Raw genomic sequence first — 14029 nt, 5'->3', positions numbered from 1 at the left:
TAACCAGTGGGACATGGTGGTGGGGGTATCCAATTGTGGTAGTATGGCTTTGCATGGATCAAGAAAAGATCTCAAAGATATTGATTGGAAGATGCAAGAGGTGTCCATCCGACTTGTTGACTGATATTGGTACCTGGTTTAGCCTGGACTTTTAGGACCATGCTGAAGCACGAAAGAGCAGTTTAGTCTTTCTCATCTTTCTTCAGTGACAGACGAGTCCCAAAGAAGGTGAAGCTTGTACCCAAACAATTCTCCTTCATGGTTTGGAACTCCCAGGCATGCAACGGAAGGGCTTTATTTGGCCCAATGTGAGACCCAGAACGAAACTGTGAGGTGGATTTGTGGCAAAAAGAGGAAATGACTGCAGAGAGAGGGCGAGCGGAGCACCATGGAGGGGTGTTGGGGTCACTGTAGGCACATCTCTTTTCCTAAACATAAGAATCTGGATTAAGCAGCTGGTGATGAGCATTGGATTTGGACATAAAAAGCTTCCAGGTGGCTGACATGTTGCAAGCTGCTCTGCATAGTCCTTCTACCAAACTGAAGGCAGATATGCAAATGAGGACACTCTTGAGACCTGGGATGACAGCTGCTGGAAGGTGTTACCTGGAAAACACACAAGCTCACGTATGAAGAGTTTTGTGCCCACAGTGATCGCGTGGCAGAGAGGCAAACAGGTGCTCCTGAAGCTGTGTACCGCCACCTGGTGGATCCACTGTTCGATAGGATACATTGATATTTTGGTCAGGAAGATTGTGGCAAGACAGTCACATTTTCTATGGCAAGCTGCTCACAATGGCAGTCATGAGGAATTCCTGCTACCAGTTAAGCGAGGGCTCAAACCTTTGCTTATCTAATGACTGATTAGTAACTATCCTCTGGAGAAGGAGAGAGATAAATGGGGTCTCTTTGGGCTTGAGTTGGCTTCAAGGTGACATATCTGCCAATGGAACATTGGAAACATGCCAACCCTGTATGGCAGACTATGTAATCTGATAGCTGAGCCTGGTGGGCTGTTGATTGAGAAGGGTACTGTTAATGATTTAGCAGCCATCCTGACTCATTAATAGGACCTCTTGGATAGATGCCACCAAGAGCTGGGATATTTTCTATTTGGCTCCAGATATCCTTGCAACCAATGGTGTAATGAGTGGAGTGACCCTAATGAGTCGAGCAGCAGGTAGGCTGCTCTGTGTTAACTGGTGAACTCCAGCAGTACCCATGCACACACTTGGGGACCCCCTAAACCCTAGCTCTTGCCAACTGAATTTAAGTAGATGGGATGTGTCCCTAAGGGGAAAGATGTATTCATCATCCCTGTCAGGCAGTGGATTTCTCGTAGCTTGATTTGGAGACTCGTACCCATGGTGATAGATTCGTGCACATGTAAGACAACATGCTGATCAGAAAAAACACAGCATTTTAGCTGTTGTGGAGTTCTCCCCAAGCATGTTGGGAGCAGTGCACTTAATAGACAGAGTGATAATAATGAACAATAACAGAAAGAGTCTGTGGGTTTCAGGCCGTGAGAAGGATTTTGACCTCTTCCTGTTATTTGGTCAGTAAATGTGTGTGAGTAGCAAGCTAGCAGCTTATTTTGCCCTGCTCACTATATATATGGTGCTTCCCTCAGGAACGCTACCCCAGATGTCAGGAAAACCGTGAAGTGGAATGTTGAAGATACTTTCAACTGGTTGCGAAAGGAACCGTCTGCCACAAAGGAAGATTATATGGTAAGGTTGCGCGGTAATGGGAAGAGTATGATTACAAGGTAAGGGGATCATTACAGGATAAAGGGATCAAGATTACTGGATAGAATCATAGAAAGTTACGGCACAGAAGGAGGTCATTTGGCTCATCATGTCCGTGCCAGCCGAAAGAGAGCTATCCAGCTTAATCCCATTTTCCAGCACTTGGCCTGTAGGTTACGGCACTTCAGGTGCACGTCCAAGTACTTTGGGCGAAAAGGTTTCTCCTCAGCTCCCCTCTGATCCTTCTACCAATTACTTTAAATCTATGCCCCCTGGTTATTGACATCTCTGCTAAGGGAAATGGGACTAGATAGAGTGGATAGGAAGGACCTGTCATAATTTATACACCTCAATTAAATCTGCCCTCAGCCTCCTTTGTTCCAAAGAGAACAACCCCAGCCTATCCAATCTTTTCTCATAGCTAAAATTCTCCAGCCCTGGCAATATCCTCGTAAATCTCCTCTGGTGCAATCACATCTTTCCTGTAATGTGGTGACCAGAACTATACGCAGTATTCAAGCTGTGGCCTAACCAACGTTTTATACAGTTCTCGCATAACATCCCTGCTCTTATATTCTATGCCTTGGCTAATTAAGAAAAGTATTCCATATGCCTTTTTAATCACTTTATCTTTCCTGCTACCTTCAGGGATCCGTGGTCATGCACTCCAAGGTCCCTCACTTCCTCTACATTATCTCAGTATCCTCCCATTTATTGTGTACTCCCTTGCCTTGTTTGTTCTCCCCAAATGCATCACACTTCTCTGGATTGAATTCCATTTGCCACTTTTCTGCCCACCTGACCAGTCCATTGATATCTTCCTGCAGTCTACAGCTTTCCTCCTCACTATCAACCACAAGGCCAATTTTTGTATCATCTGCAAACTTCTTGATCAAGCCCCCCACATTCAAGTCCAAATCATTAATATATATCACAAAAAGCAAGGGATCTGGTACTGAGCCTTGCGGGACCCACTGGAAACAGCCTTCCAGTCGCAAAAACACCCGTTAACCATTACCCTTTGCTTCCTGCCACTGAGCCAATTTTGGATCCAAGTAGCCACTTTCCCTTGGATCCCATGGGCTTTTACTTTTTTGACCAGTCTGCCATGTGGGAGCTTGTCAAAAGCCTTGCTAAAATCCATGTACACTACATCAAACGCAATACCCCCATCGACCATCCTTGTTACATGTTCAAAAAATTCAATCAAGTTAGTTAGACACGACCTTCCCTTAACAAATCCATGATAACTGACCTTGATTAACCCGTGCCTTTCTAAATGGCGATTTATGCTGTCTCTCACAATTGATTCCAATAATTTGCCCACCACCGAGGTTAGACTGACTGCCCTATAATTACTCGGTCTATCTCTTTCTGCTTTTTTAAACAACAGTACAATGTTAGCAGTCCTCCAATTCTCCGGCACCACGCCTGTATCCAGTGAGGGTTGGAAAATGATGGTCAGAGCCTCCGCTATTTCCTGCCTTGCTTCTCTTAACAACCTGGGATACATTTCATCCGGGCCTGGTGATTTATCTACTTTCAAATATGCTAATCCCCTTAATACTTCCTCTCTCATTATGCTTATCCCATCCAATATTCCAGTGTGACTGCCCCTTTTTTGTTCTTCAGTTCAACCCATGTGGCCTCATTTGATGATCCTTCTAACATATCATCCCCCCTCACAGCTGTGATTGTTTCTTTCACCAATAACCGTAATTGAACAATGGGCGGCCTTTAAAGAGGAAATGGTTCGGGTACAGTTTAGGCACATTCCCACAAGGCAGAAAGGTAGGGCAACTAAAGCCAGAGCTTCCTGGATGACAAAAGAAATAGTGAGTAAGATGAAATGGAAAAAAGGGGCGTATGACAGATGTCAGGTTGAAAACACAAGTGAGAACCAGGCAGAATATAGAAAGTTCAGAGGGGAAGTGAAAAAGGAAATAAGAGGGGCAAAGAGAGAGTATGAGAATAGACTGGCGGACAACATACAAGGGAATCCAAAAGTCTTCTACAGGCATATAAACAGTAAAAGACTGGTAAGAGGAGGGATGGGGCCGATAAGGGACCATAAAGGAGATCTACTCATGGGGGCAGAGGGGATGGCCGAGGTACTAAATGAGTACTTTGCATCTGTCTTTACCAAGGAAGAAGATGCCGCCAGAGTCTCAGTAAAGGAAGATATAGTTGAGATACTGGATGGGCTAAAAATTGATAAAGAAGAGGTACTAGAAAGGCTAGCTGTACTTAAAATAGATAAATCACCCAGTCCGGATGGGATGCATCCTAGGTTGCTGAGGGAAGTAAGGGTGGAAATTGCGGAGGTACTGGCCATAATCTTCCAAACATCCTTAGATATGGGGGTAATGCCAGAGGACTGGAGAATTGCAAATGTTACACCCTTGTTCAAAAAAGGTGCAAGGATAAACCCAGCAACTATAGGCCAGTCAGTTTAACCTCAGTGGTGGGGAAACTTTTAGAAACGATAATCCAGGACAGAATTAACAGTCACTTGGACGAGTGTGGATTGATTAGGGAAAGCCAGCACGGATTTGTTAAAGGCAAATCATGTTTAACTAACCTGATAGAGTTTTTTGATGAGGTAAGAGAGGGTAGATGAGGGCAATGCAGTAGATGTGGTGTTTATGGACTTTCAAAAGGCGTTTGATAAAGTGCCTCATGGTAGGCTTATCATCAAGATTGCATCCCATGGAATAAAGGGGGCAATAGCAACATGGACACAAGAGTAGGACAGGAAACAGAGTAGTGGTGAACGGCTGTTTTCGGGCTGGAGGGAAGGTGTTCCCCAGGGGTCGGTGTTGGGACTTCAAGAGGATATAGACAGGCTGGTGGAATGGGCGGACACGTGGCAGATGAAATTTAACGCAGATAAATTTCGGTCGGAAGAATGAGGAGAGGCAATATAAACTAGAGGGCACAACTCAAAGGGGTACAGGAACAGAGAGATCTGGGGGTACATGTTCACAAATCGTTAAAAGTGGCAGGGTAGGTTGAGAAAGCAGTTAAAAAAGCATACGGGATCCTGGGCTTTATAAATGGAGGCATAGAGTACAAAAGTATGGAAGTCATGATGAACCTTTATAAAATACTGGTTCGACCGCAACTCGAGTATTGTGTCCAATTCTGGGCACCGCACTTTAGGAAAGATGTGAAGGCCTTAGAGAGGGTGCAGAAGAGATTTACTAGAATGATTCCAGGGATGAGGGACTTTAGTTACGTGGATAGACTGGAGAAGCTGGGGTTGTTCTCCTTGGAACAGAGACGGTGAGAGGAGATTTGATCGAGGTGTTCAAAATCATGAAGGGTCTAGACAGAGTAGATAGAGAGAAACTGTTCCCATTGGCGGAAGGGTCAAGAACCAGAGGGCATAGATTTAAGGTGATTGGCAAAAGAACCAAAGGTGACATGAGGAAAAACTTTTTTTTAAACACAGCGAGTGGAATGCACTGCCCGAGGGGGTGGTGGAGGCAGATTCAATCATGGCCTTCAAAAGGGAACTGGATAAGTACTTGAAAGGAAAACATTTGCAGGGCTACGGGGAAAGGGCGGGGGAGTGGGCCTAGCTGGATTGCTCTTGCATAGAGCCGGCACAGACTTGGTGGGCCGAATGACCTCCTTCCGTGTTGTAACCATTCTATGATTCAATATTGCCAACCCCCTCCTTTTTTATCCCCCTTTCAATCTCATCTGAAAACCCTGTAATGAGCTGCCATTCCTGCCCCTGTTTAAGCCATCTTTCAGTAATAGCCGAGATATTGGACTTCCACATGTCTATCTGTATCCTCAGCTCATCTGCCTTATTCACTATACTCCTTGCATTGAGGTATATACCATTAAGCGGGGTTCAGCACGTGAGTGCAAAAGACAAGGCTGAAGCGTTTGCAACCATCTTCAGCCAGAAGTGCCGAGTGGATGATCCATCTCGGCCTCCTCCCGATATCCCCACCATCACAGAAGCCAGTCTTCAGCCAATTCGATTCACTCCACGTGATATCAAGAAATGGCTGAGTGCACTGGATACACTAAAGGCTATGGGCCCTGACAACGTCCTGGCTGTAGTGCTGAAGACTTGTGCTCCAGAATTAGTTGCGCCTCTAGCCAAGCTGTTCCATATAGCTACAACACTGGCATCTACCCAACAATGTGGAAAATTGCCCAGGTATGTCCTGTCCACAAAAAGCAGGACAAATCCAATCTGGCCAATTACCGCCCCATCAGACTACTCTCAATCAGCAGCCAAGTGATGGAAGGTGTCGTCGACAGTGCTATCAAGTGGCACTTACTCACCAATAACCTGCTCACCGATGCTCAGTTTGGGTTCTGCCAGGACCACTCGACACCAAACCTCATTACAGCCTTGGTCCAAACATGGACAAAAGAGCTGAATTCCAGAGGTGAGGTGAGAGTGACTGCCCTTGACATCAAGGCAGCATTTGACCGAGTGTGGCACCAAGGAGCCCTAGTAAAATTGAAGTCAATGGGAATCAGGGGGAAAATTCTCCAGTGGCTGGAGTCATACTTAGCACAAAGGAAGATGGTAGTGGTTGTTGGAGGCCAATCATCTCAGCCCCAGGACATTGCTGCAGGAGTTCGTCAGGGCAGTGTCCTCGGCCCAACCATCTTCAGCTGCTTCATCAATAACCTTCCCTCCATCATAAGGTCAGAAATGGGGATGTTCGCTGATGACTGCACAGTGTTCAGTTCCATTCGCAACCCCTCAGATAATGAAGCAGTCCTTGCCCGCAGGCAGCAAGACCTGGACAACATCCAGGCTTGGGCTCATAAGTGGCGAGTAACATTTGCGCCAGACAAGTGCCAGGCTATGACCATCTCCATCAAGAGAGAGTCTATCCACCTCCCCTTGACATTCAACAGCATTACTATCGCCGAATCCCCTACCATCAACATCCTGGGGGTCAGAAACTGAACTGGACCAGCCATATAAATACTGTGGCTACAAGAGCAGGTCAGAGACTGGGTATTCTGTGGCGAGTGACTCACCTCCTGACTCTCCAAGCCTTTCCACCATCTACAAGGCACAAGTCAGGAGTGTGATGGAATACTCTCCACTTGCCTGGATGAGTGCAGCTCCAACAACACTCAAGAAGCTCGACACCATCCAGGACAAAGCAGCCCGCTTGATTGGCACCCCATCCACCACCCTAAACATTCACACCCTTCACCACTGGCGCACTGTGGCTGCAGTGTGTACCATCCACAGGATGCACTGCAGCAACTCGCCAAGGCGACCTCTACCACCTAGAAGGACAAGAGCAGCAGGTAGATGGGAACAACACCACCTGTACGTTCCCCTCCAAGTCACACACCATCCCGACTTGGAAATATATCGCCGTTCCTTCATCGTCGCTGGGTCAAAATCCTGGAACTCCCTTCCTAACAGCACTGTGGGAGAACCTTCACCACACAGACTGCAGCGGTTCAAGAAGGCGGCTCACCACCACCTTCTCAAGGGCAATTGGGGATGGGCAATAAATGCTGGCCTTGCCAGCGACGCCCACATCCCATGAATGAATAAAAAAAAGCACTGCCAAGCTTCTTTGTTGTCTAGTTTCTAACCTTTGATTCCTCAGTCTTACAAACTCACTCACTAATTTTCTGCCCCCATTTCCAGCTCTGCTTCTCTCCATTCTGACTCTACGCTCAGGTTCCCATCCCCCTGCTAAGCTAGTTTAAACCCTCCCCACAGCACTTGCAAACCTCCCCGCGAGGATATTGGTCCCGGCCCTGTTGAGGTGCAACCCCTCCAGCTTGTACAGGTTCCACCTCCCCCAGAACCAGTCCCAATGCCCCAGGAATCTAAAGCCCCCTCTCCTGCATCATCTGTCCAGCCACGCATTCATCTGCTCTATCCTCCTATTTCTATACTCACTCGTGCATGGCACTGGGAGTAATCCAGAGATTACTACGATTGAGGCCCTGCTTATTAATTTCTTTCCTAACTCCTTAAAGTCTGCCTTTCTGCCCATGTTGTTGGTACTGATATGGACCATGACCTCTGGCTGGTCACCCACCCCCTCCAGAATGTTCTGCAGCCACTTGGTGACATCCTTGACCCTGGCACCAGGGAGGCAACGTACGATCCTGGAATCTCGTCTGCGGCCGCAGAAACGCTGTCTGTTCCTCTAACGATAGAATCCGCTATCATTATCGCTCTCCTGATCTTTCTCCTACCCCCCTGTACAGCTGGCCACTCATGATGCTGTGGACTTTGTTCTGGATGCACTCCCCAGAGGACCCTCTCCCCCAGAACTGAATAATGGTTAGAGAGTCAGATGCCCTCAGGGGACTCCTGCACTACCTGCCAGGTCCTCCTTGTCTGTCTGGCGGTCACCCAGTCCCTCTCTGCCTGCACTCTCTCAAGCTGCGGGGTGACCACCTCCTGAAAAGTGCTGTCCACGAGACTCTCAGCCTCACGGATGCACTGCAGTGACACCGAAACCCGGAGCTCGAGCTCCTCCAGCTGACGACACTTCCTCCACCTGTGGTTGTCCAGGACACGGGAAGCGTCCTGGAGTTCCCATATGGCACAGGATGTGCACTGAACGGGACTGAGCCCTGCCATGCCTCAATTTATTATAGTAACTAAACTTAGCAAAAATAAACTTAATGACTTAAAAAAAATGGAATGATTACAGGCTATAGGGACGATTACAGGGTAGAGCAAGGTTATTCTGTATGGGGAAGATTATGCAGTAAAGGAAGATTGCAGGGTAAGAGAAAGGTTGCATAAAAAGGTGAAGATTGAATGGTATGAGGAAGATTGGGACGGGACCAGCCACAATGCAGACATTACTGTAATCATGTTTACTCCATCAATGGGTGATGTGGAATGGACAGTGATGGAAGAGCCAGTGTGTTAGTGGGATGGGCTCAGTGGAAGAATTAGGGTACTGGAGGGACCTGTTTTAATGGGAGTGTTAGCGTACTAGAGGGATGGGCTTCAGTGCGAGAGTTAGGGTTCTAGAGGGATGGGCTTCAATGGGAGAGTTAGGGTTCTAGAAGATGGACTTCGATGGCAGAGCTGTAGCACTAGATTAATGAGCTTTAATGTACAGTTGGGTACTAGCATAGGTTTTGAGGATCTAAGTGATGTTTTAATGCACCAATGCACCTGCTGTGTGCACACTGACCCTCTCATGTAAGGATGTATGCCTCATCATATCTACCAAAAATGGAGACAGTTCTCCACACTGTATAAACACAGCCACCTCTCCACACTGTATAAACACAGCCACCTCTCCACACTGTATAAACACAGCCACCTCTCCACACTGTATAAACACAGCCACCTCTCCACACTGTATAAACACAGCCACCTCTCCACACTGTATAAACACAGCCACCTCTCCACACTGTACAAACACAGCCACCTCTCCACACTGTACAAACACAGCCACCTCTCCACACTGTACAAACACAGCCACCTCTCCACACTGTATAAACACAGCCACCTCTCCACACTGTACAAACACAGCCACCTCTCCACACTGTATAAACACAGCCACCTCTCCACACTGTATAAACACAGCCACCTCTCCACACTGTACAAACACAGCCACCTCTCCACACTGTACAAACACAGCCACCTCTCCACACTGTATAAACACAGCCACCTCTCCACACTGTACAAACACAGCCACCTCTCCACACTGTATAAACACAGCCACCTCTCCACACTGTACAAACACAGCCACCTCTCCACACTGTACAAACACAGCCACCTCTCCACACTGTATAAACACAGCCACCTCTCCACACTGTATAAACACAGCCACCTCTCCACACTGTACAAACACAGCCACCTCTCCACACTGTACAAACACAGCCACCTCTCCACACTGTATAAACACAGCCACCTCTCCACACTGTACAAACACAGCCACCTCTCCACACTGTATAAACACAGCCACCTCTCCACACTGTATAAACACAGCCACCTCTCCACACTGTATAAACACAGCCACCTCTCCACACTGTACAAACACAGCCACCTCTCCACACTGTATAAACACAGCCACCTCTCCACACTGTATAAACACAGCCACCTCTCCACACTGTATAAACACAGCCACCTCTCCACACTGTACAAACACAGCCACCTCTCCACACTGTATAAACACAGCCACCTCTCCACACTGTATAAACACAGCCACCTCTCCACACTGTACAAACACAGCCACCTCTCCACACTGTACAAACACAGCCACCTCTCCACACTGTACAAACACAGCCACCTCTCCACACTGTACAAACACAGCCACCTCTCCACACTGTACAAACACAGCCACCTCTCCACACTGTATAAACACAGCCACCTCTCCACACTGTACAAACACAGCCACCTCTCCACACTGTACAAACACAGCCACCTCTCCACACTGTACAAACACAGCCACCTCTCCACACTGTATAAACACAGCCACCTCTCCACACTGTACAAACACAGCCACCTCTCCTCACTGTACAAACACAGCCACCTCTCCACACTGTACAAACACAGCCACCTCTCCACACTGTATAAACACAGCCACCTCTCCACACTGTACAAACACAGCCACCTCTCCACACTGTATAAACACAGCCACCTCTCCACACTGTATAAACACAGCCACCTCTCCACACTGTATAAACACAGCCACCTCTCCACACTGTACAAACACAGCCACCTCTCCACACTGTATAAACACAGCCACCTCTCCACACTGTACAAACACAGCCACCTCTCCACACTGTATAAACACAGCCACCTCTCCACACTGTATAAACACAGCCACCTCTCCACACTGTATAAACACAGCCACCTCTCCACACTGTATAAACACAGCCACCTCTCCACACTGTACAAACACAGCCACCTCTCCACACTGTACAAACACAGCCACCTCTCCACACTGTACAAACACAGCCACCTCTCCACACTGTATAAACACAGCCACCTCTCCACACTGTACAAACAAAGCCACCTCTCCACACTGTATAAACACAGCCACCTCTCCACACTGTACAAACACAGCCACCTCTCCACACTGTACAAACACAGCCACCTCTCCACACTGTATAAACACAGCCACCTCTCCACACTGTATAAACACAGCCACCTCTCCACACTGTACAAACACAGCCACCTCTCCACACTGTACAAACACAGCCACCTCTCCACACTGTATAAACACAGCCACCTCTCCACACTGTACAAACACAGCCACCTCTCCACACTGTATAAACACAGCCACCTCTCCACACTGTATAAACACAGCCACCTCTCCACACTGTATAAACACAGCCACCTCTCCACACTGTACAAACACAGCCACCTCTCCACACTGTATAAACACAGCCACCTCTCCACACTGTATAAACACAGCCACCTCTCCACACTGTATAAACACAGCCACCTCTCCACACTGTACAAACACAGCCACCTCTCCACACTGTATAAACACAGCCACCTCTCCACACTGTACAAACACAGCCACCTCTCCACACTGTACAAACACAGCCACCTCTCCACACTGTATAAACACAGCCACCTCTCCACACTGTTTAAACACAGCCACCTCTCCACACTGTACAAACACAGCCACCTCTCCACACTGTATAAACACAGCCACCTCTCCACACTGTACAAACACAGCCACCTCTCCACACTGTACAAACACAGCCACCTCTCCACACTGTATAAACACAGCCACCTCTCCACACTGTACAAACACAGCCACCTCTCCACACTGTACAAACACAGCCACCTCTCCACACTGTACAAACACAGCCACCTCTCCACACTGTACAAACACAGCCACCTCTCCACACTGTACAAACACAGCCACCTCTCCACACTGTATAAACACAGCCACCTCTCCACACTGTACAAACACAGCCACCTCTCCACACTGTACAAACACAGCCACCTCTCCACACTGTACAAACACAGCCACCTCTCCACACTGTATAAACACAGCCACCTCTCCACACTGTACAAACACAGCCACCTCTCCTCACTGTACAAACACAGCCACCTCTCCACACTGTACAAACACAGCCACCTCTCCACACTGTATAAACACAGCCACCTCTCCACACTGTACAAACACAGCCACCTCTCCACACTGTATAAACACAGCCACCTCTCCACACTGTATAAACACAGCCACCTCTCCACACTGTATAAACACAGCCACCTCTCCACACTGTACAAACACAGCCACCTCTCCACACTGTACAAACACAGCCACCTCTCCACACTATACAAACACAGCCACCTCTCCACACTGTACAAACACAGCCACCTCTCCACACTGTACAAACACAGCCACCTCTCCACACTGTACAAACACAGCCACCTCTCCACACTGTATAAACACAGCCACCTCTCCACACTGTATAAACACAGCCACCTCTCCACACTGTACAAACACAGCCACCTCTCCACACTGTATAAACACAGCCACCTCTCCACACTGTATAAACACAGCCACCTCTCCACACTGTATAAACACAGCCACCTCTCCACACTGTATAAACACAGCCACCTCTCCACACTGTACAAACACAGCCACCTCTCCACACTGTATAAACACAGCCACCTCTCCACACTGTACAAACACAGCCACCTCTCCACACTGTATAAACACAGCCACCTCTCCACACTGTATAAACACAGCCACCTCTCCACACTGTATAAACACAGCCATCTACTCATTCATACAAGCACAGCGGGCCCCCTCACACCCTTACAAATGCTTCCCGATAACTTTACAAACGCAGTCATATCCCCATTCTGCACCCACAGGAGCGCAGATTTCTCCCACTCTGCACTCATGCACGGACACCCATGCATCCACACTGTTGGCTCTTCTCCTCTTTGTACTAAGCCAGTAACCGTAACCAGTGACCTCCGGTCAACAACACAAACTCAAAATTATCCTTAGCCTCATGTCATGTTTAAAGCCACTTGTACACAGAACTGTGGAATCCTCTTTCCACCTCCACATCATGAGAGAGTACAGCAGAAGGATTGATGCTTGGTAGTGAGAACCAGGAAACCACTACTGACATGACAAAATGGGGACTGGAAATGTGTCGACTGTTTAAATGCCATTTACAAGAGCCTGGAGTTGACAGCTGGTTTGTGGAGATATGCAGTGAGCCTTTCTGTTGGCCGAGTTCCTGACTCAGTCTTATTTCTGTTTGCAGGAGAGACTGGAGCACTTGCGGAAACAGTGCGGGCCTCACGTGGCAGCAGTGGCTAAAGAGTCTGTGGAAGGAATCTGTGGGAAGATCTACCACATATCTGGTGACTACGTGAAGCGAGTCCAAGAGAAGCATTTAGCATTACTCAAAGAGTGCAATATATCAGGTGAGAGGCGCTCACAGGCCCTGGCAGAAAGCTGCTGCTGAAACTGAGACCGTGTTGCAAATGGTCACATTTAAATTCAGGCAGTAAACTTGCATCTTTGCAAGTCAGTAGCTAAGATTTTAATTTTTTTTCGATTCATTCTTGGGATGTGGGCGTCACTGGCAAGACCAATGTTTATTGCACTCTCCTAATTGACCTGGTGGCTTGCTGGACCACTTCAGAGGGCAATTAAGAATCAACCATGTTGGAGTCACATATAGGCCAGACCGGATAAGGGTTTCTACCACAGTCCAACAGCTATATGATCACTTTTACTGATTCCAGATTTTTTAATCTGAATTCAAATTCTCGGACTGAAATGGTGAGATTTGAACTCACATTCTCTTAATTATTAGTCCAGGCCTCTGGAGTACTAGTTCAGTAACATAATCCCAATGTTGTTAGAAGGCACAGTGTTTGTCACACTCTATTTCATCAGCACTGTTCACCCTTTTCACTCTTGAGTTGATTTAACAGAGAGTGATACAGGGAGAGTTCAAACAGTGCATGGAAGAGTTCTAAATCCTCGTCGGGTAGTCAGAAGTGAGTTGGACGTATAGGCCAAGTTCTAGTCTGGAGGCTTGACCACTACTGCTGAGGGGAGGAGGAGTGGGAGGGCAGGGGGTGCAAGGACAGAGAAACCACCTCAGCTTCTCTCAGTAATCTCAGCGACAGTGGGAGTGGTCTGTTATGCTGCGGCCCTCACAGCCTTGAGTCTACTAGAGGCTGGAATATCACCCCCAAGGGGGAAGAGGATGGTGTGACTACTCTTTCAGCTGCTGGGATGGGAGGTTGTGCTACATTTCTTTCACTGCACCAGGAACGTTGAAAGAAGGGGGCG

At 47.8% G+C, this 14029-nt stretch overlaps 1 protein-coding gene across 1 annotated transcript in view; it reads left to right on the top strand.

Moving 5' to 3' along the window:
- Positions 1–1633: 1633 nt before the first annotated feature.
- Positions 1634–14029, top strand: part of LOC137308691 (mRNA (2'-O-methyladenosine-N(6)-)-methyltransferase-like) — a gene marked incomplete at both ends in the record, with an annotated part of 33904 nt that continues 21508 nt past the window's right edge. Inside the window, 2 exons of the mRNA XM_067977259.1 lie at positions 1634–1733; positions 12987–13149. Coding sequence (XP_067833360.1) covers positions 1634–1733; positions 12987–13149 — 263 coding nt within the window. The remainder of the gene's footprint in view (positions 1734–12986; positions 13150–14029) is intronic.

Source organism: Heptranchias perlo, unplaced genomic scaffold, assembly GCF_035084215.1.
Source record: "Heptranchias perlo isolate sHepPer1 unplaced genomic scaffold, sHepPer1.hap1 HAP1_SCAFFOLD_1374, whole genome shotgun sequence".
Lineage (NCBI taxonomy): Eukaryota > Metazoa > Chordata > Chondrichthyes > Hexanchiformes > Hexanchidae > Heptranchias > Heptranchias perlo.
Note: the sequence above shows the minus strand (reverse complement) of the source record. Positions and strands in the feature narration are given on the sequence as shown.